Source organism: Sylvia atricapilla, chromosome 3, assembly GCF_009819655.1.
Source record: "Sylvia atricapilla isolate bSylAtr1 chromosome 3, bSylAtr1.pri, whole genome shotgun sequence".
Taxonomy (NCBI): domain Eukaryota; kingdom Metazoa; phylum Chordata; class Aves; order Passeriformes; family Sylviidae; genus Sylvia; species Sylvia atricapilla.
Genome location: NC_089142.1, coordinates 73922190 through 73945535, shown reverse-complemented (window position 1 = coordinate 73945535; position 23346 = coordinate 73922190). Strand labels below are relative to the sequence as shown.

The 23346-nt window shown below is 36.2% G+C and overlaps 1 protein-coding gene across 21 annotated transcripts in view; it reads left to right on the top strand.

The window, feature by feature from the left end:
* The window catches only part of AFDN (afadin, adherens junction formation factor), a 115249-nt gene that overhangs the window by 46627 nt on the left and 45276 nt on the right, over nt 1–23346 (top strand). For 13 of the 21 annotated variants that reach the window (XM_066315808.1, XM_066315807.1, XM_066315819.1 and 10 more), the window contains 11 exons: nt 3158–3252; nt 3998–4260; nt 5778–5847; nt 7953–8068; nt 12031–12092; nt 13030–13235; nt 16904–16924; nt 17672–17817; nt 20038–20132; nt 22194–22459; nt 22959–23102. In XM_066315808.1, coding sequence (XP_066171905.1) covers nt 3158–3252; nt 3998–4260; nt 5778–5847; nt 7953–8068; nt 12031–12092; nt 13030–13235; nt 16904–16924; nt 17672–17817; nt 20038–20132; nt 22194–22459; nt 22959–23102 — 1484 coding nt within the window. The remainder of the gene's footprint in view (nt 1–3157; nt 3253–3997; nt 4261–5777; nt 5848–7952; nt 8069–12030; nt 12093–13029; nt 13236–16903; nt 16925–17671; nt 17818–20037; nt 20133–22193; nt 22460–22958; nt 23103–23346) is intronic. The other 8 variants (XM_066315816.1, XM_066315815.1, XM_066315822.1 and 5 more) reach the window with 1 other exon arrangement.

Sequence of the window (23346 nt, the reverse complement as noted above, 5' to 3'; positions counted from 1 at the left end):
GGCTTTTGGTGAGTTTAGGGATGTTAATAACTTCAATTGTACAATTATAATATTTAAAGGCTGAGAAAAATGCCGAACTTCCATTTTTTCAGGTGTGAACCTCAGATTCTACAAGCCTGAAATTAAAATTACAAAGCATAAATAAAAAATAAAAAGGCAAACCCGTAAGGCTTTTTTTCCCTGCTTCACCACAAAAAAGAGCAACCTTGAGCTGTAGAACAGATAGCAGAGAGAGATATGGAGGTATAGCGATTTGGAAAGAAGAATTGCAGAAGGTTGGAGAAGTGGAAGGCCTGGGCTGGGGTGTTTTCCTGGCCGACCTCCTTCGAGAACAGAACTGCAGAATGGCATGTGTAACACTTTTGCACAGGAGTCTTTGTTGACTGTTACAATAAAAATAAAAAGTTCACTATTGGCTCCTTCTGCTGGAAGTGCACATCTTGTCTGAAATTTAATAGTAGAATTATCTCCTGAATTTGACATGATATTTCAGGTCTGCCCAACTATCTCCTAAGCTTATTAGTGTTTAAACCCTTAGTAGTTAAAAACTTGTACAGGAAATATGCTTTTCAAGTGTAGACTTAACTAGTTTTAACTCAATAGGTAAAGTTCATTGTGTGACCATTTTTGTTTAACTTTTTCTGTGAGCTGAACTTGATAATTTGATTTGGTCTGATGCTAAGTCAGTGCTATTTCCCAGCATTGTTTCGAGCTTTGGACTAGTGAAATCAATTGAAGTTATAATTTTCAAAGTGGGTGCAGGATTCACCTTTCAGTGGTGAAGTAACATATTTAAAATATATCCATGAGGGGTGGCCTGTCTTGGTTTTTTTCTCTATTGTTTGAAAAATACGTGTTTGTGTTACAAACCATTGACTTGATGTCCTTACAGTGACTATTCACTTCTGTTCACTACAGGTTTTTTTTAGCATTAGTATTTGAAGTGTGAATGATAACTCTTAAGTGCATAAACCAAGTAATGAAATCTATTTGTATTGCATCTTTTGCTACGATCAGCCTTTCTGGACTGTCATGGCCTGGGGAGTAGGGCCTTCACTTTAGGTATAGCAGAATATGTATCCTGCTGCAGTGAGTTATAAGGGATACATTCCAAATACCATTTAGGTGAGATTCCAGCTGTTGAAAACCGGGAAATACACTTCACACTGTAGTATAACACAACCTGTCCTTCCCTCCTACATCCCTCCCCTAGAACAAAAAGGCCTTTCATCACTCTTAGGATTTGTGGTAATTATCTTCAAGATTAGGATACCTTTTACTGCAGAAATTGGCTTTTATTACTGATGGGCTACAACAAACAACTCAAATAACTTTGAATAACTCCTTAAATTTTTTTCCTTTTTGTAGAAGAAAAAATTGTGTTTGTATCTAGTGCTGTGGTTTTAATACAATGTGTTTTCAAAGACACTACAGAGAAACAAAGGTCTTAATTTGCATTAGGAGAAACATTGTGATACTAATATACATTTCTTGAGTAATTGTTGCTTGAAAGCATGAACACATGGGTGCCAGTTTTACCGAACTAAGATGTGGGTAGGAGGAGGAAATACTTGATGTTTGGATTGATAAATAAATAAATGAAGGAGCTACTGTAGCTTTTGATGTGTCAGTTGTGGGGAGACATAATTAAAAAAAAAAAAAAAAAGGGAATTTGATGTAAGCAGCCATATGCATTCAGTAATCTATTACATATCTGCATTTAGTGATACTGAAGATGCAGTCATATAATTTCTGATTAGCATTGTTCAGTGTTTAAAATTGCTCACAATTCAAATTGCTGAAGACATTGTACTAGCATTATCTTTTCTGGGTTACTGTGACATTAAGTATATGCCTCTCTAGACTAAAATATAGAGATTTCATAACAGGTTTATCCCTCTACCTGAAAGATGTTTAGAGAATGAGTGGTCTTATGATTAATCCTTCCTTTGTGATGGATGACATACTAATGTTATGGTAGTGTTTCCATGTTCAATAACTGCATATTACTATAGAATAAGCAGTTAACCTTAGTATTTACAGTACCAGTCTATGGGCTAACTGTGCCTCGTGTCTTTATGTCCCAATAACATCCCAACAGCGCCAAGAGAAGCTTATTAATGACTACCATTATATGTTTAAGTGGTTTGCATTCTGATTTTAATAAACAGATTCTGGGAGTTTACAACTAGATTTATGGAACTTCTGTTTATATTGACTTTCACTTAAAAATTTGAAGATTACTAGTAGCCCACTTGCAGGTAGTATCAATGTATGTGCCATGGCATTAGAAGAGAGGAGTGAGAAAAGACAATATTACTTCAGTTTCTGCTCATATTTAAAGTTGTAGGATTTTCTAGAAAGTGAGGAGGCTTTATATGTATGCCCGAACCCATTTGTGTTAGCCTGTGAAAGCACCAACTAAGTTGTGTACACTTTGTATGTCGAGTGGATCTTGTGAAATTTTATACTATTTGGACAGCACGTATTTCTGAGGGGAGTAGGAATTTGGACTTGATTTTTTACCTGTTTTCTGTGAGATGAAAATATAGCTTGATGGAACTATAAAGATGAGGCCAGACGTGCTAAAGTCCTGTATATTAAGACTAAAGCTGTCATAGGTAAACATTTTGCAGGATTGTCTTTTAATATTGCTCTAGTTCAGTATCTGATGAATTAGAAGCAGTTTCGTATGTGGATCACTTCACAGCAGGTACTGCTGATAATGTGTACTTTAGTAAGGTCAGTACATACTATTAATGTGGGAATCTGCAGGTGGTTTATTTTCTTTATCTTCTAAATCCTTACTGGTATATCCATGTAAAATCTTAGAGATTTACAAAAACTGTCATATTGCTTAAACTACTAAGGAAGTAGAAAAGATTTTTCATGGTATGTTCAGAATATGTTCAGTTCTTGATTACTTTGTTCTTTGCATTTGTAGTAAACAGCTGCTCCAAGTAGTCTTTCTCTGCTTTCAGGGTTCTTACATTATTAGGAACAACCAAATTCCCAACAATCTTGAAAGGCTATCACTCAGATTTTCTTCTTTTGTGAACATCGCTATTCTGAGCTAAGTTGCAGTAAATGTAGAAATACTTTGTGAATATTTGAACTTTATTAGCTTGCAAATTAAGATTTATCACTTGCTGTACAGATGGTTCTGACTCCAGAGATAAGCCAAAGCTCTATCGTCTACAATTAAGTGTCACTGAAGTTGGAACCGAAAAGTTTGATGAGAATTCCATTCAGGTATGGAAAAAAGCAGACTCATTCTACATCTCAGTACTGATCTGATCTCTGGTGTGTTATGTGTCGTTGTGGAAACTACTAAATGTGCTGTAAATACCCTTCAAAGCTTGAAGGATAAAATACTGCTGAAATTTCTTATTAATGGTCAGAACTGTCTGTTTTAATTTACTTCCACTCTTGATTTAACAGAAGGGTTTTATTATTTTAGGTCACATTTTTATTATTTAGGGGGTTTGTTATTTAAAGTGGGGTTTTCTTTTTCATAACTGGATCAAATAGTGCATATCATTGTTATTGTAACTACTTAATGGCTTTCAAGTCCTAGTCTTAATCTCATTGAGGTGGGATTTTTTAAGAGTATAAAACAAGGATATTTGTATGAAGTTCATGTCAGGGAGTCTTTTACAGTACCCTGGGTCCATGCCATGCATTTAGTTGATTTATAATTAATTGCATTGTGAGATTTCTAAAAAGCAAGTGGAAGAAAACAGTATATGACCAAAACAGGGAAAAATTTTTCATTAAGGGATGTCTGCTGCACATGTTAGTTAAATGTGTTTTATTATTCTTGTTGCATTGAAAAATGAAGTGAAACTGATTTTAGTACCATTCATCTCTGTAAATCCATAATCAAAGTTAAATAGCTGGTCTGTAAATAGGGGAAGCTACATCTTAGTCTTTTTTTTTTTTAATTTCTGTTACAGTACAATTTAATTTATTTTATGTTAATTAATTTTATTCCCAGTTATTTGGTCCAGGAATTCAGCCTCATCACTGTGATCTCACTAATATGGATGGAGTTGTTACGGTAACCCCAAGAAGCATTGATGCTGAAACCTATGTGGAAGGTCAGCGAATTTCAGAAACCACCATGCTGCAAAGTGGAATGAAGGTTCAGTTTGGGTCTTCTCATGTATTTAAGTTTGTGGATCCTACTCAGGACCATATTATTTCCAAAAGATCTACTGATGCAAGTCTTATGGTCAAAGGTCCAAGACACAAAACTGGGTGAGTAAAATTCATTTTCATCCTACTGAGGTTAGAAGGGGAACCTTGGGAAAGAATGAGAGCATTATGAATGGCCGTGGACTAGTGTGTGAACTCATTTAAAGTGTTAAGTATATAATTTTAATACTTGAGCTCCACCTTGTGATTTTATGTAGGATTAGCAAGTGTCTTTTTCATTATGAAGTATTCAAACAAGTTTTCCTCATGCTTACTTCTGTGTTAAAAACACTATAATACCTTATTTTCATGTATTTCACAGTTCATCCAAGCTCCAGGAAAAGTCAAGAAGTTGCTGAATGTTTTCTGAGAGTGGTTTTTGTGGGTTTTTTTTTTTTCGGATAATAACTTTCAAAGTTCCACTAAAAGGATTTGGAAATGACGTAATCATGAAATGACACTGTTAAGACAGGGAACTATATGTCTCAATATAACAACCACATTTGATAGTGTGGTTCCTCACTGGTTTCTGTATTGCAAGGACTGAGAGTCCAGAAGTCAACCTTGTTGTTTCTCTTTCGTATTTTTGATAGGTGCATAATAAAAATACTGATAATAGATACTGTGCCTCATAGGGGTTCAGGTGTTTGTTTCTTTTGAATATTTCTATAGCTATTGAACTAATCTTAAAATCAGTTTGTATAGCAGAGGAAAAAAGCAACATCTTATTTTTCATCTTGACTGGGTCCAAGCGAAGTTACTATTGTTAGTATACACATTATTGATAATGTCATTTAGAAAAGTAACAAATTGGCTTGGAGATGAGTGAGAGAAAGATACCTAGGAAACTAAGCTTATCTGCTGAGTTAATATAGATGTATGCTTTAACCATTTTTATTTTTTCTTCACTGTAATAAGAAATTATGGAAGGACACTGGTTTTTGCAGGCCCTGTCTGCAGTTAGTCCTCCAGCCATGTGGCTATCATGTAATATTCTTCCTTAAATCTTGAGTTCATTCTGCACTTAGCCTGCAGATCAATAAATAAGTGCACTTGCAAATATACAGTCAACTGGAAAGCACTGTATTACTTCAGAGCTTTATCTGGACAATGAAATCTATGGCAAAGGGCTGTTGCAGCTTGAACAATCAATGTTTTAAAAAAAATCTATAGAATGAGGAAATAGTTATATGCATTACTATGATTTATGAATTATATACATTGTGTTGTATATTTAATACTAAAGAGCTGAGTAAAAAACTGTAGCTAGTCTACTGTGGTGAGTGCAATATAGTGAACATGTTTTATGTGTATTATGTTTATGTATATTTAAATTTTCTCACTTGACTGGAAAGAAATTACCTAATAATCTTTTTTTGCAAATGAAATTATCTGTAGAAATATTTCTAGGTTTTAGTAATATGAAGAACTAATATAGTATTAAAAATAAGTTAGTATTATGGACTCATGATATAACCCTTGAATTTTAATTTACTAATTTTAGTTACTCTGTTCCTTGTTTGCTAAATGTTTAACAATATAATTTCTAAAACATACTGGGAATGTTATCTTGCTTATAGAGCTGTCCAGGAAACCACATTTGATCTGGAGGGAGATATTCACAGTGGAACAGCATTACCAGCAAGCAAGGTATTGTATTATGACTAAGTTAGCAATAAATAAGAGCATGTGTAAGTTAAATCAAAATTACAACATCAGTAGTATTTGGGGTAGTGTGGCAAATTTATCAGTCTCACGAGCTGTTTTTCTTTGTGGATAGGCTCGGATACTATATGCATTACTATTTTAGATTTGGGGTTTGGGTTTTTTTTTCCCAAAACCCTTTTGTTTAAATTTGCATTGGCATTGGGCATGCATCTCATGTCAGGAATAGTAACATCTTTTAGAAAGGGAAACTTTCCAAACCTGAAGTAGTTTCTCCCCAAATTGACTTTTGGAAAGGAGATTACCTGCAGGTAGAGATTCTTGTTAGAACTGGTACATTGTAACCTCGTGTATGGAGCATATGGCTGTTGTGATTTGTGATGGGGTAAATAAATGTTTTATATAAAATGTGAAAAGGTGTTCAATTTCCTTTAACTAGGCTTTTAAAATTTAATGGATGTGACTTTAGACTTCAATAGAGCTCCTGTACACACATTGACTAAACAAACTGTCTCTGCAGTCATAATTATAAACATTTTATGAGGTGATAATCTTTTCTTGCTTTCTTTCTGTACTTTCTGTTAATAGATTTTGTGTCAGAATTGCTTTTTCCAAGAGCAAACAAGTAGAGTAAATGACATAGTGGTTAATGCCTTACTTGCTATGATCACGTGCCTCAGATGAAATGAGAGAATGAATGACTTCAGCAGTATGAAATGGAATAATCTTCTCAGAACTGCATTCCCTTCTGTGTTTTATTTCTACTGTTACAAAACTGAAATACTTGTAACTAGTGATATTAATGGAGTAGTGATAGCTTTTGAATGTATTTTTAGTCTTACTTGTTTTCTTATCACAGTCTTTTGATTCAATTTCTCTACTTTCTTTATAGTATCAGATAGTGCTTTTTATGTGTTCTTTACCTATTTCTGATAGGAATTTTAGTGATAATTTAGAAGGAAGAACAGAAACTTAGTGAATGTCTTAAAAATTCTCATAATAAGAGTTTCTAGCTTTATTATACAACATACTTCTTATCCTATTCACAGTCATTAGAAAAATACTTCTAGTGGATCTAGGGATTTATGGGAAAGTTTAGTTTCTTTTTTAGTTATACTGCTTGAGACTGTGTACAGCATCTTGTTAAAGCACTGATGAATCACTCATTTTCTAACATTTGCTTTCTTCTAAGTTTGCTTTTCTGTTTGGAAAAGGGGTTACAGTAAGTTTGATGAAAGTTCTCTGAGATGTGGTGGTGATAAGTGATTTAGTTCAAACTCTTGCTTTGAGATGCACTTGTTGGCAGGTTTTCCTGTGTTGAAGCAAATTATTTAGTCCTACAAATTTCTTATGAAATGTTGAAACATTTTCTATTTTACTGATATCTTGTTTTGTGTTCTTTCTGCTGAAAGATTGCTGAAAATTTTGCTATTTATTTTGCTGCTTAAAGCAGCATATTTGTCTCATTCCTGATAGAGTTTGATTGACTTAGAAATCATAAATGAAAAGCTTCCTATTAAGGAGTGTGAGACACCAAAAGTAAACAAATGGTACATAAAAAACTCCACAGTTTTAATTGCCTTTTCTTGTCTTGGAAATTTTGTACTGCCTGCCAAGATCAGACTTTCCTTCAGATCAGGATAAATTATGTTACAGATCAGTAGTGCAAACACTTGGAACTATTGCAAAAGGAGAGTGGGGGAGCATGACCAATTTTAATTTCGTAAATCCTGTTACCTTTGTCTCTTACCCAAAGTTTTGATTCCCAACTCATTCTTACTTTGTACTGATAGCTATACAGCTTTTGATTAAAAATGTCTGAAAGCTACATTAGGAATTCTAGCAGTGCATTACCGAAGAGCTGCTCCTAGGTGGCCGTTGTGCCTGTTGCATTGGAAGCAGGCTCTTCAGTGCTTCACTGTGGTGAAAGCGCCTGCTGAGCTGTCGCTCCCTGTGCCATGCTCTCTTCCTTCTGCTTCCCCGTCTCTTTTCAAGCCTCAGACCTCAGCTTCATTTTAGTGGTGCTAGGCACAAACAGTGGCTCATGCAGTGCTTGCATGCTAAGCACCTGTCTCTCTGTTCTGAATTAGAGCACCAGCAGGCTGGACGGTGACAGGACGTCGTCTGCATCCAGCACAGCTGAGCGAGGAATGGTGAAGCCGATGATCAGAATAGACCAGCAGGATTACCGCAGACAGGACAGCAGGTAGGAAAAGTGGGAGCCATTACTTCTCAGAATCCAAAAAATGGATTTGTTTTTCCAGTAGATTAAGTGCTGTGTTAAAGTGTTTTAAATCATCTGGTTTTCTGTAAGGGGAATGAGATTTCCTTTGAGCTCTCTCTCCAAATAAACCCCAGGATTAACAACCAAAGCAAAAAACTTTATATTACATTAAAAAAAAAAATCCTTTTCTTCAGTATTCTCTTATTTGTGGTTCTCTTTTTGTAAAGTCAGGCTGATAGACATGTCACATCATTGTTGATCTGTGGTTAGGTATGTCATATGAAATGAAAAGTACAATTACTTAAAATTTTCATTTGTCAGTGTCAAGATGATGTGATTTACTCTGGAGAGTGAAATAACCAGGTCATTGCTATGTCTGCTGTGCTGTTGTCAGCAGGTGTGGAGTCTCTGTCCTTGAAGATATTTAAAACTTGACTGGACAGGGTAGTGAGCAACTTGCTCTTGTTAACCCTGTTTTGAGCAGGGGGGTTGGATGAGATGATCTCTAGAGTATCCTATTACACCTCAGCAAATCAGTGAGAATGTGAATAAATTTTTTTTCAAATCCTTCAAAAAATACAAGATTGTATTCCTGTCTACATAAATCAGCTTTTAAATATTGATGAACAGCTGTGATAAATGGATGAAAGGTAAGGTAAATGTGCTGCACGGTTAAAATGTGCAGTTATCCAAGTTGTGAAGCTTGCAGTATGAAGCTTTTTGTACCTTTAAATTGATATATTAGTCACTAGACAGAAAAGAAAATTCCGAGATGTGAGTGGCAGGAAGAAAATACAACCAAAAAAGGGCAGAAGACTGTGCTTCCATTTGAACTTGGGTGTTAAAGTGTTCTCTAGCAGGGGTATCTTTTAAATACTTCCAGTGAAGTTAAACTAGAATACAACTCAGTTCTACTCTGTGTTCTCTTGTTAGAGTGCCTGGTCATCTTCAGGTTGTTTTTTAGAATTTTATTAAGGTTGTGAAGATTCAACTCCTTCTTGAATTACTAGTATTTCAATTGTAATTTTCCTCATAAAGGGTGCACAGATCTTCTTTCTGAACTTTTTATAGCCTGTCAGAAGTTCTTGAGGCTTCTGCTGTTAATATTTCTTTACCTGTGCCTCTATTATGTGTATGAAGTTTTTTAGATTTCTATGAAGAGGGTAATTTTGTGCTGTAGTTCTATATTTCAGAAACACAGCCATCTGTGAGCTGTATCTTGGCTTCATTTTGTTGGGGTTTTTTTAGCTTCTGAAATTCCTTCTAAAAAGAGTACTCATTGCTAGTTTTTACAAAGGTTTTTTTCATCATGGTTCCTGTGTGCAGGAAATATTTTTAGAGGCATCTAGAATACACTTAAATTTGTGAGATCTTCATTGGAGATCTTCATCACCAGCCCTGACATTGATATTCTATTTCTGTATGTATCTTACATGTCTGTAGCATGTATTATGTATTATTTATGTAAATACAGCACTTCTATCTATCATGTGCTCTTTCTCAGATACATTCACTTTAATAAGTGATTACTGCATCAGTTCCTAGACAACTAATATACAAATAAAATTAAATTAGCAATTTTTAAAGAATACTTTGTATTAATTTGCCTCCTGTGTCAAATTTCCAGAAGTCTATAAGCAATCTTGCATTAATATCAGGTCTCATCATTCATGACACATTGTCTCTCATTGGCTGGGAATCCAGTTCCTCTGTTTGGGCTGAAACTGATCAATATCATTTTGTTCTAAGGAAAATAAAATAAATCATCAGCTGAAATCTGTCACTAGTTTACTAGCCAGTTTGTTAAAATATTTCTCTCTTATTACCATTCCTATAATGAAAGATTAAAAATTTCTCTGAAGTTGTCACTACTGTTCCATTTTATAATGCCGTGTATAAGTAATTTTTCTATGGAAGTAATTAAGTTCTCAGTGAAGATGGTGCACTTTTGACAGTGGAAGTAGTGACAAATTAGTTAATTTAAAATTTATAGCAATAAAAGTACACAAAATACTACAATTTACACACCAGCTGGATACTTTTCATAAAGACAGAATGCTGTCATGTTTGAAATGTAAGTGAAATGGCAGAAATTCGTGCACATACTGCTATGCTGTGCCTGCTGTTCCTTAACTTTCAGCTCCCCAGAAACTGGAGTTGCTGAGCACTTCTTATAAGAAGTCATTGTCTAGGTGGCATAACCTGAGTTCTCTGCTGGTTTAAGGTTTTGCAAATTTGTTAAAAAGCAAGCAACCAAATCAACCCCACCAAAACCCAAAGGTACCCCAGATTTTTTGATTCCGTATACTAAAATTTAGTTTTAGATCTTTTGACATCCGCCATCAAAATTATATTGTGGATTTTTACTACAGGAGATAACTGAATAAAGGCTTTCAGTGTTGTATCTCTGCCTTATGGCATAACTAATAATCTTCAGGAGAATGAGGTTAATATATTATGCTACATTCCTTTCTTTATCAAAGTTGTTGGGGAAAGTAGAAAGCTTCCTGTAGTGTTACATGTGGTTAAATTGGTTATTGCATGCAGACGATGTTAAGCTTTTACTCATTTCCTAGAAATAGATGCCTGACTACAGAGAGCAGCTCAGGTAATGCCTTTGCTTAAGGCAATAATGATGGTATGGAAATTAGGAAAATGTTTTTCATACAGAGGGTATTTGGGCACTGGAAGAGCTTCCCAGGGAAGTGGTCACAGCCCCAGCCTGATGGACTTCAAGAAGCGTTTGATCAATTCTCTCAAACACATGCTGTGACTCTTGGGGCATCGTGTGCAGGGCCAGGAGTTGGACTCAATGATTCTGATGGGTCCCTCCTGCTCAGGGTGTTCTGTCATCCTGTGAAATACATATTTCACTTTTTCCAGGCAGCAGAAAAGTCAAATCTCTCAGTTTTCTACTCTGTGATTTTTCTGATGAGTTCTGGTAAGAAGTAGCTCTGCAGTCAGTTTCAGTGAGTGTAGCAAGGGTCCCTAACTATTTGGAGGTCGGACAGGACAAACGACACGTCTCAACCGATGCGGCTTCCATGTCGAATTCCAGTTTATTAATCAGCCCACAGCGAGTTATATAGGTTCACCACATAGTTTACAGTTACAGGCTATACAAAGAATGCAAACAATCCTTATTTATCTAAGTCTTAAGGTGGCAAAAGTGTTAGAACTACAATTCTACATTTAAAAACCCTTTACTTCCCAAAACACCTTAATATAAACAGTGAATTTTCTACTGCACCACAACCGTGAATTTCTAACTGCGTCACTGTGGCCTGCAGGCCCTGTGAGCCTCAGAGGCCCACAGACTCTGCGGCCAGAGGGCCCAGTCTGGAATTGTTCACCCTCAATCAATCCAAATATAAATCATATCTTCACTCTCTAAGAGCTCTAAGAAATCCCAACAAGTTAGTACAATTCTGATTGTTGTTTCTTAATGTAGTGTAGCAGTAGCTAGGTGGGGGTAGGGACTGTGTTTGACCTCCTTTCCTTCTTTACCAGAAAAAAGGACAAATAGGTTGACTAAGTCTTCATGAATTTTGAGGGCATGAAAGACAGCAAAGTACATTTGTTGTAACCAAGCTGATGTTTCAGACAAAGCTTCATTAAATTTCTTCCATGTGTCCATGAATAATTTGTTATTTGAATCCTGTCGATGGCAGATGGCAAACTGATCCTGTCAGTCTGCTGTGCAGCACTCAAGAGGGTGTTCATTAATATCACAGACTCCACAGTTCCAAGTCCGTGTTTTTATTGGTCTAGTTGTTGGAAAATATAGCTTGAATGATTCTGGAGGAAAGGTAAAAAAGGGTCATGCTGTGAAAGGTGGTCGTGTCAATATTTGGAACCAGTGTATTTGGAGAAATATGTAATCTTAGAGTAATTAATATCACCCATGTGGATTATTTGTTTCAATTTTGGTCATCTTTCTTTAGATCTCAGGATACCCATGGACCAGAACTGATACTGCCTGCCAGTATTGAATTCAGGGAAAGCTGTGAGTAAATTGTGAAGTTACAATACTAACCTGTTATACTGTGTGTGTATATATATATATATATATACATATACACACTTGTATACACATATATACATTCTTCTATACTGTAATATTTCAGCCAGTTTGAAAATTTAATGGTAATTTAAGTAAAGATTGAAAGAACTATGGCTGAACATATGTATACAGACAGTCTAGTAGTATAACTTGTTTAACTTGTTGTGTTGGGAGGGTGATATTGATACATCACTTTTGATAGTGAGGCATGCTCATGTGTATCTTAATTCTGATTGCATTTCACTCCTTATCTTCAGATACTCAGATTAAATGTGAAAAAAAATTTAATCCCATCTCCTCAACAAGATTGGATTCATTGGATTCATTGTCTTCTGTATAGTTCTGTATGCCTTGTGTAATAGCTTGCATCTTGGTCAGAATCCATTTTCTATAAAATCTGATTAGGTTGACATAGTCATTTAAAGTTGAATTTTTGTGCCCAGGTTTTTAAAGGCTCACATCTGGTAGAAAAATAACATACTACATCCATACTTCAGATATTTGAAACTGAATAGATTTGTGTGCAAGCAAAGACTGTTTTCTATCAGTATGAGGGCTTTGTTGGAGTAAAATGTGAAAGAGAAATCCTGCATTTTCTTGTTCCCTTGAAGATGCAAACTTTAAGTAGATAGGAAATGGTACAGAAATGTTTCCTCATGATCAGATTTTCTGGCTTTATATAGAAGTGTTTTGTTAGTGTGTCTAACTAACTGTTGTATGTAATCGACGACTTAGAGTTCAAATTCCTGTAAGTTGCTCCCCCTTCCTCTCCTTCTCCCAAAGAAAATCCTGTATGCCTCAAGGTATGAAATAGTTTTCTTTAATTTTCCTGCTGTCTTTAGATTTATGACACATTGTTTCTTTTCCTCTTTGTCTACAGCTGAAGATGCCTTCTTATCTGCCATTATAAATTACACAAATAGCTCGACAGTTCATTTTAAGCTGTCGCCAACATATGTTTTGTATATGACATGTCGGTATGTATTGTCCAGCCAATACAGACCTGACATTACTCCTGCTGAGCGTACTCACAAAGTCATTGCAATAGTAAACAAGATGGTGAACATGATGGAAGGAGTGATACAGGTGAGTTACTCTGCCAAAATATGTCAAGGGAATTACCTACATTCTGTTGATAATCTATCAAGCTTCTTAGCATTTTTCTTAGTCTGAGCCTTAACAGTCGTTGATTAAACAATAATACCTGCACTGACTGCCCTTATGAAGGGCAGTCACTGCATTTATGTCAGTGAATAATGTCAGTGGTAAGAAACTCCTGAGCAATGTGGGAAGTTAGGGAGTGGCTGTTGCTCTGAAGATTATGTTCTCTGACAAGGGATGACTCTTTTCTAGAAGGTAAGATCTTTGCAAACATTTCTGTCTGTAAATCCTTGTAAAACAAGTTGGATGGGCCCATTAAAGAATACTGTATAGGTAGCATTTGTTTGCACTGATTGATACTTGAAATGAGCATATTAAAAAGAATAATGACTTTTAAATTTTGACTCTGTTACTTTTGCAACTTTTGTAACCACAAAACATAAAACATCTTGAACATAAAACTTGGACATCTTGAACCAAGCTGACACAAGTGATTTGTAAAGAGAAATACAAGTTCTCAAATGTTACAACATTTTATATGTTGGAACACATATAAACTCTTGCTACTATACGCGCAAGACTTCTTGCACATCACAGGGGGATTCTGTTTTGTGTGGAAATGCAGGATAAGATCTCCTGGGTTGTCTGTGATATTAGACAATACCTTACGTTGTATACCTTTTATTGATAAAACAGACCGGTCATTTTCTCAAAAAGGAATGCTATTTCTTGTATCCTCAGTAATTAATTAATTAAACTTCTTTGTCTGTAGGTTTTTCTCAGAAGAAAACTTGAAATCTGTTTCTGTATTTATTAAAACAGGTGTGTTTGTTGCAAGTAGTGCTGCCAGAATAGCAGCAAGGATCCTGCTGCGCTAAGTGCTGTACAGGCATAACAAATGTGTCAGTCCTGCCTTAGAGAATTTACAATGCAACTGTTACACAACAGCTTGATTGAGGGAGAGTAAGAAAGTAAACAACAGGAGTCGCGTGAAGCTCACAGCAAACCAAACTTGTTCAGCTTCTGTTCAGGTTTTGGAAAGATTTAGGGAAGTTTTCATCAGTGGAATGTTTGCTCTAGACGCCTGTGTAATGTTGTACAACAGGCTGCCACCTTTCACAAGAAAGATGGGGAGGAAATGCTGGTGTTGAGGACACTTTGCAATAAGAAAGTAAGATTCGCCTTTTGTGTACATTCCAAAGTTGATCAGAGACTGAGCACCAGTTTGCTTCTGAAGGGAAGAACTAGTATGTTGCTTTGAATCTTGATGCCACAGTCAATGGATATTTGATAAAATTGAAACTATATCAACGATTAATATTCAGACTCTTATTTAAAGAAAAAAAAAAGGAATTAAATCTGAGAGTGGAAGAGAGGAGACTGGCTACAGGGGAGAATATGAACTGCACATAAGCAATTCAGTGGCTAGAACGGACAGTACACAGGGAGGGTAGGCTTCACATATAAACTGGAAGTTACAGGTCTGAGTCAAAGAGAGCCACTCAGTTTATATAACTAATGTATACTAGTTATAATGAACCTAAAAAGACTTGTACTCATAGAGGTGGGCACAGTGGGAAAGCAGAGATAAAGTTTTCTGTTCTTCCTGTTGAATGGCTAACGAGATGGCTGCTAGAAGATACTAGTAGGGTAGACTCAAAAATGGGTTTGATTTGAAAACAAAGCCAGCAAGTAGATTATCCCATGAAAATGTTCATTTACCACACTGAGAAGGGCTTCCCAAGTCACATGCAGCCTTGTAGTTGTAAGCAAATGTATTTTCTAAAATCTTGCTAATACTATTACAAAACTGTTAAACCCAACTCTCCTTTGTGAAAGACTGTTTCTACAGCCTTGTTACTTCAGCTGGAATCTAATCTCCGAACTAAATCTTAAGGAACACACCAGCAAGGAAGCAGTATTTGTTGGTTGTGAAAGATGTTGCCTAGTTGCAAGAAATAACCTGAAAGGAGTCAAAAGTTGCATAAAAACTGGGAGGAGGTTCATTCAAATGTCATGGTGAAGGAGCCAGAGGAAAGGGGGGAAAATACACCAGGGAGAAAAGAGTAAAATATGAGTGAATTTCAAGGTTAATAGGCTGAAGGCAAAGAAATACATTATTTCTAACGACCAGTAAAATGTCTTTAGCTTGGACCTCTCTTAGTGGAGTAGAAACAGTACAAGCTAAGCTAAGTCAAATTATTTCTTCTAAGGTGTGACATAAGTGGTTGTATTTATGGCTGTCACAGTCAAATTGCCATATCATAAGCTATATCACAATAGCTTTCTTGTGTAAGGCATTCCTGCACTGAAGAGGATCTGATGGTATGAGAGACAGAGAAAACTAATGAGAGGCAAGGGAAGAGAGGCACCCAAAACAGAAGTAGTGAGGAAGTGTACCAACTCGTGTGCTGTATTGTGGGAGTAAATTAATGGCTGGCATCCAAATTTTGCTTGCCTAGATCACAAAGCTATCAAGTGTCTTTGTGAAGTTACTCAAGAAGTATTTGCTAACAAATTAAATCTGTGACTTGATATGTAATATTTGTATCGAAATATTATAGATGACTTTGTATGAGATAGGTATAAAATAGGAGAGATTTAGGAGAAGGCTCAGTGCTTTCAAAAAAAAAAGCAGGACTAGAAATTTAGTTCATATTTAAAACCTTTTTTTTTTTTTTTGTACCTTATTTTTTTCCCCCCAATCATTCTGTGGCATTTTCCATCTTTTTTAAATTTTAACATTTGTTTGTAGAAGGAGCATTTCCTTTTGTTCTGTGCCAACACATCTTCAGTCAGTTAAGAGTGCTTTGGTTGGAAAGGGAGAGGAAACAAAAAAGCAGCAATTTGGTGTCTTGAGCTCTAACTAAAATTAAAATAGTAACACCTCAAATATTTGCATCTAAGCTCACTGTATTGCAGGTGGGGGAGAGTGATCTAAACAGAGAACAAAAAATAATTAAGAGCTCAGTTCTAAATAGTCAGACAAACATTTGGTGGGTTCTTTTTTGTTTTAACTCAGTGTAGATTTATATTTACCAACATTAGAGAAACTTAGTGTGATATTTAATTTGACTCTTCTGTTTTTTTCAAACAGTCTTTTTGTTCTTAAATTGTAAAGTCATGTATTAAATCTGTCTTAGGTGTTCTGTGTATTTTGTTTGCTTTTGCATGTTTCGATTTTCTTTTTTTTTCGATTTTTTTTTTTTTCCTTTTTGGATGGGGGGTTTCTGTTCCTTCTTTCTGTGTGTTTGTTTATTGTCTATTGCAGCAGTGTGGGCAAATGGTTCTCAGGATCTTGTTTGGATGGCTAGTTACTCCATTGCCTGCAAAGATTTCTGCAAGGTTTTTCTGGCACACTGAGCATGGAATAACCAGTCTGGGATGGCAACTAGATAAAGGCATTAATTCCTTGAATTAATGATGACTTGTAGGCACTTCAGTTCGTAGCTGTTGTGCTACTGGTCCTATTAAAATAATTAACTTTTTAGAAGGAGCTCAGTTGCATCGTAGCTACTGATTAATGCATCTGTGTATAACTGTGAACATGTGTTGTACCTTCATATTTAGTGTTTGATTTCTAAAGCTTTCATGATTGTTCACAAGTTTCTTTCTTCTATTCTGTTTGATTTCCTTCGTCCGTTTTTCTCCAGGAGGTAGACCAGGTTGATCAGGTAGGATATATTTGCTGGGAACTGATCCTAGCTATGTTGGCTTAGCTCAGTTTCTCATGCTGCTTCCATATCAAAATACAATACTCAAACAGCTGGACTTGAACAGTTCATAACACTCATTCAGCAACTGGAACATGCAGTACTAAAATCCTTTTTTGACTTTGCAACTTTTACGGCATTCCATAATTTCTGCTTAACGCACTTCAATGTGGATATGAAATGACCAAAGTTCTTTTTCCTCCCTTTATTTTCTTTTTTTGTTGTCTGTGGTTCCTATTCTTTGGATTTCATCTGAGGTTGCCTGGCCTGGCATTTGTGGTCGGGAGATGGTGAGATAGATCAGTACTTGATACTGAATCACGTGGTATCAAAGCCAGTGAGCGCAGTATCAGCGTGGCAGTGGGCAGTAGTGAATATGCGCTTAAAAGTGCACAGATTACCAGATACTGCATCTGCTAAGCTCTTAGCACTGTGTAATGAGATGCTTACACTGTGGCTTTCGTTGATGTGGCTATTGGCAATTGGTTAGCATTTCATGTGTTCAGTGAACATGTTAAAATTGAACTCACGGCAGTAGTTACGGCAATTGCGGTATTACGTACAAACATTTTGCAAATATCTGGTATCTGAGAGATGTTTGGTGAAATGGGAAGAGGTACTGGTCTATCTTTTGGAGCCTTTTTAAGCTGCCATGCTTTATCAGAAAATTATTTCCCTGTATTATTTGTTGCTTCTTTCCACTTACAGAAGCAGAAGAACATTGCTGGAGCCCTTGCCTTTTGGATGGCAAATGCATCTGAATTACTCAATTTCATAAAGCAAGACAGAGATCTTAGCCGAATTACTGTGGATGCACAAGATGTTTTGGCACACTTGGTTCAAATGGCATTCAAGTAAGACTATCAAACTTCCGTTTCAATTGCCATTTTCTCTGTTTCTCTGATTTATAGAACAACTTCACATTTCTGCCAAATTTTAGACTTTGCAATAATGTCCTTTGTGAGTTGTTAAATATCTGAGAGGAAAACTTAAAAGAACGGTCTAGACTTACTTCTTTAGAGAGATGCCCTGTTTTGTGAATATGGATCACTGAGTTGTGCATGAGTTTCATCTGTTAGATGATCTTTTGATAGTTGAGGCTGCCAGTGACAATTTTAGGGAAATTTCGTTTGTGTTGATTGTTTTCTCTTAAATGTGAAATTGTTAGGAAAGGTTAGTTTTACTGTTAGCATGTAAATTCCTGGGTCTTCAAAGTAATAAATCTTATGCTCTTTAAAGGCTTTTAAATATAATCTATTTTCATGATTCTCATAAATAGCAATTTACAGAGTGGTTTTTTGCACATATTTTCCTTTAAAAAGGAAGGACAGTATTTGGCTTGAGGTAAAAATCAAGCTATACTTGTCAGCTCAGGCAATTACAATACTGATTAAAGGAAAAATTGAATGAAATCTCCAAATGGGAAGGGAAACCCTCAGAGGAAAGTGTCCTTGAATAAAAATAACAATATTGGCTGAGCACAGCATTAATCAAAAAGAAAGGCTTAATTTTTGTTTATATTCAGATTTTTTTTCTTCTCCCTGAGCCACTACTGGACAAGTATTTTCTCAGCAAATTTGCAAATCAGAAACTAATATATAGAGAAGTCCCAGTGCACCTTGGGTCACTTAGACCCAGCCTATTCCCACTTGTAGGATGACTATTTTAAATATAGTGTTTTCATTTTTCTGTAATACGAAATACTGTATTGTGTGCTCTTTTTATACAGTGACAGGACTGGGAGACCAAACCGTGGTTAAACTTTAAGGGGCTGTGTTTCTCAGAAGAGCAGTATGTGTAGTTTGTGAAACCTTGTCACTGCTTTCTGAACTTCCAAAAGGTTTCAGGGGAGCACCAGACATACAAATTCCCACAGATTCTTTTTGTTTCTCTGCTGGTAAATTTTTGGCAAGTAGGGTATAACAAGTAGCTATTTTGACAGTCTTTCAATTTTTATTGCATCCCTAAATCATTAGCTGTTAATGAAGCTGTGCCTTTTGCCACAGCTCAGTGTCTTAAATCGTGTCTTAAAATAACTTCCTGCTAGTTTAATTGGCCAAGTAGGCATCAAAGACAGAATATTGCTGTGGCTAAGAAGGCATGGTACTGTATTTCTTTATCTACATTATGAGCTGTCTGGATGCAAAATTATTCTAGAATAGTTTTACCTGTGTGGATTTTCCCTAAGTATAGTGTAACATGGCAGATTCCAAATGCATGTTTTAAACTTCTGGAGACCCCTGGAATATATACTTAGAAGGCAAATAAAAAAGCACAACTGAAGCATGAACAGAAGGAAGTCTGCTGTGAAAATATTACTTGATAATAACTGGCATACTCCAGGACTTGTTGAAATTACCACAGGTTTAATTTCTAGCAATTGTGGGTGTTTAATGAAAAATGTTTCCAGTGAAACGAAGGAGTTTTAGAAAGCCATGAAATGTTTTCTTGTATACATGTGTTTACAATCTGATTCCTTTTTAGTTTCAGTTCTTAACAGAAAATATATAAATGAATTAGCAAAAACAAAGTTAAAGAGAAAGTTTAATTATTCAAAGAGAAAGGATACGAAAATAGATTTTCATTTTGGGGTAGTTAAAGGTAAGAATCAAAATCAAAAAATCAGAAAATTTTTCACAGAAAGCCCTAGGACCATTTCAGGATTTGGTGTGTTGAGTCACAACATCATTTTTTTTTAAGTACTAGTCTTGCTAGATTTTAAGACAAAGAAAAGTCTATATCTGTTTAGAAAAAAAATACTCTTGCAAACTTATGGAACCCAAGATTGGCCTGACAGCACTTCTGCGTGTAGCATATGACTGTCTCTTACCAGTGTTGCATGTAAATGTTTGTGTTTGTTCCCAGACAACCTAATTCTTTGTCCCATGTTTTTAGGAAATTTATGGGAAAATTGGTCTCTCAGGCCTTTTAAAAAGTATTATTTGGTTTCCTAATAATCATTTTCATAACAGAAAAATTTCAGGAATCTTGTAATTTGAAGAACTCTTTTCTTTAGAACCATTTGTAATGCACACATGAAGGATTTAAAATTGACTTTTTCCATTCCCTTCCAGGTACCTGGTTCATTGTCTGCAGTCCGAGCTTAATAACTACATGCCAGCATTCCTTGATGATCCAGAAGAAAATAATCCTCAGAGGCCTAAAATAGGTTAGACTACTTGATCTTAGTGTCTTCTAAATTGTACCATGAATTATTAAGGAAAAAAAGTTTATGTATTACTAGTGGTACTACATTTACAAGTTACCTTAACCCCTGAGAATTGTTTGGATCAGTCTTGTATGGATAATTTAGCTCTCTGCTGAATTTGGGTCACTTAAATCTGTATCCTCGTGGCAGGGGTTCTGAAACTGGCTGCTGTGCTCCAGATGCAGTCTCGCATTGCTGAATGCATAGGAAGGATTGCTTCCCTCTCTCCCTCCTGCTAGCTGCACTGCTGCTGACTAAGCAGCTTAGTGTGCAACTGGATACCTTTTGAGCAACAGTAGTTCAGTCACATGCCACTTGATGTTTACTAGGATCTTTCCATAATTTTCATCAGGGTTGCTTTTTGTCCAGGTGACACCTATACTGTGCTGTTGCACAAACTTACTCTGTCCCATGTGCAGGACTTGGCAGTTGCCTTTGACCTTCATGAAGTCTGTCAGCCCATTTCTCCAGCCTACCGAGGAGGCCCTTCTGAAAAGTACTGCTGCTCTTTAGTGTATCAGTATTTTGCCCCCTCTTGGTATAACCTGTGAACTTGCACTTGTGAGTGCTCTATCAGATTCCTCAGATCATTAATTAAAGTCATTAATTAAACAATCTCACCTCAAAACACAAGGTAAACCACTAATCTGTGATTGCCAGCTGGACACTGTATCTGCAAATCCACCAAGTCCTATGGTGCAGCAAATCCTCTCCATGTGTTGCTCTCAGTTTGTTCAGTCCTCACCTCAGCAGTTTTGCTGTAGAGATGTTGTGGGAGAACCTGATCAAGAACCTCCCAGCTACTAGGGTCAGGCTGGCTGGCAGTAGATTCCTGACAGGGTTCCTTGCCATGATAACTGAAACACGATGCTTCTTTCTCAGCAGTGAACCTTTCTGGGCTGTTCCTGTCCATCAAAGCACCCTGTCAATGTGTGCTATCACCCTGTGTCTGTAATCCTGGCTCAGTGACTGTGCTCAGACTTCTAATGCCTCAATAAGTGAAGGAAAAGTGATCTTCAGAGCAATTAAATAGAGCATTCTATTGAATTACGAACAGTGTTTATACAGATTTCATACATACTTTCTGGTACTTTATGCATTAAGCTGTCTGTTCTTGCTTTTTCTCCTGCATTAAGCCTTTAAGGAAGACTGAAGATGCACTGTGATGTTTGTAGTGCCCTATACTGTGAGAGTACTTTTGGGGACACTAACCCAGAATATGTAGCAAACTGATATTGGAATAAAAGCAGATGCTGTTCTTCAGTTATTTTTGAGCTGCCTTATAGATTTCTTAAAACCTACAGATATTTTTTTCAGACACAATCCTGAGTTTCAATTCTAAAAATATTAATGGTCTCTTCAAAAGAGATGTCTGATTAAAAGTATTGCTTTAAAGAAGACCTGGAATGTGTTGCTTCCACTAGGAAGCTTATGTGGGTGTTTGCTCATGGTGACGTTAATACAAGTCCCTGTTGCGTGTTAGGTAACACTGCAATGGAGTAATTGGAAAATGGGACTTTGAATAATATTTCAAAATTTTGATGTGTAAACAGAAGATGCATTCTATAGTTTAAGTGCATCATACAATGCAAATAACTTCTGAAATTTCTGAGTGGGATTTGATACTTAGAAGAAGCTATGGAATAAGTGGAATATGCATTCAAAACAGTAGAATATGGAGGTTGCAACTTGTTAGAAAAACTAATAGAAAAATCCGTTTACTAAAGTGAGGATGTGAGTTAAATGTCAGGTATAGCCAGTTATTTACTTGTATGATAAATACTTTCTCCAAGAATTTATTTTCATTTCAGGGGTTGCGTTTCATCTAGCATTTTAATGTTGCTCTGTCTTTAAAGTCATGGAGCAGTAAATGTATTTTTGAAATACATTCTGTGTAACTTAAATACATGTAGATATCACCTGGCATTCTCCAGCCTGACTTTCGTGTCTTTGTGTTATTGCTTAAACCAGGTGTACCCTGCAGTTTGTGAACATGAGTGACTTTTTGTTTTATCTCGGTAGATGATGTGCTGCATACCTTGACTGGAGCCATGTCCCTGTTGCGGCGATGCAGAGTGAATGCTGCTCTCACCATACAGCTCTTCTCCCAGCTGTTTCATTTTATCAACATGTGGCTTTTTAACAGATTAGTTACAGCCCCAGATTCAGGGTTATGTTCACATTACTGGGGAGCTATTGTTCGCCAGCAGCTCGGCCACATTGAAGCCTGGGCAGAAAAACAAGGTTTAGAATTGGCTGCTGATTGCCACCTGAGCAGAATAGTGCAGGTGAGAGTGTACATGTGATTAACATTTCTCACATATTTGTATATTCAAAGAGAATATTTGCCTATACTGTGTTGGTTGAAAATAGCATGTAGACAAGTACTGCTTGTGTGAATCAATCCTGTAACACTGAAGTAGCTTTGAGGTAAAGACACTGAACATGTTTTAAATAATCTTAATGTTTAAGTTACAAGTGAAATTAATAGTGAACATGGCTGTTAAATTTCCATTTGTAAGATTGAGCTGTAACTACATGGAACAGGCAGGAAGAGTAGCTGAAAAATTGATATGCTTCATTTATGACAGATTTGATATTAATTAATCTTTTGGTACAGGGGATGCATTTAGTGTTTGTTTGGGAGGCTATTTATGTTGCTTCTCTTACAAATCTGTCTTCTTGCTTTCTCTTTTCCTATCTCTTATCTAAAGGACATTTAGACACAAGGCTTAAGGTTTTATTCTGGTTTGTATTTGTCATCTGGGACTTTTTTCTCCCCACTAGGCAACCACATTGCTTACCATGGACAAATACTCACATGCAGATGTTCCAAATATTAACAGTACTTGCTTTAAGCTGAATTCTCTGCAGCTACAAGCTTTGTTGCAGAATTATCACTGTGCTCCAGATGAACCACTCATCCCAACAGTAAGTCTCTTCTATCACTCATTGAGCAGTTTTAACATACCTGAGATTAAAAAAGTGCCAGCTGTGAATAGCTATCTTATCTTTGGTGGATGTAATTCACTGATTCAAGCAGGGTGTTAACAAACACTGAGTTGGAAAGGAAGGTACCATTCCATTTTGCACATATTCAGGGAAGTGTCGTTGCATCTTACACCATTTATCATGAAATACAGAAAGATGCTAGAAGAGAGAACAGAGCACCCCT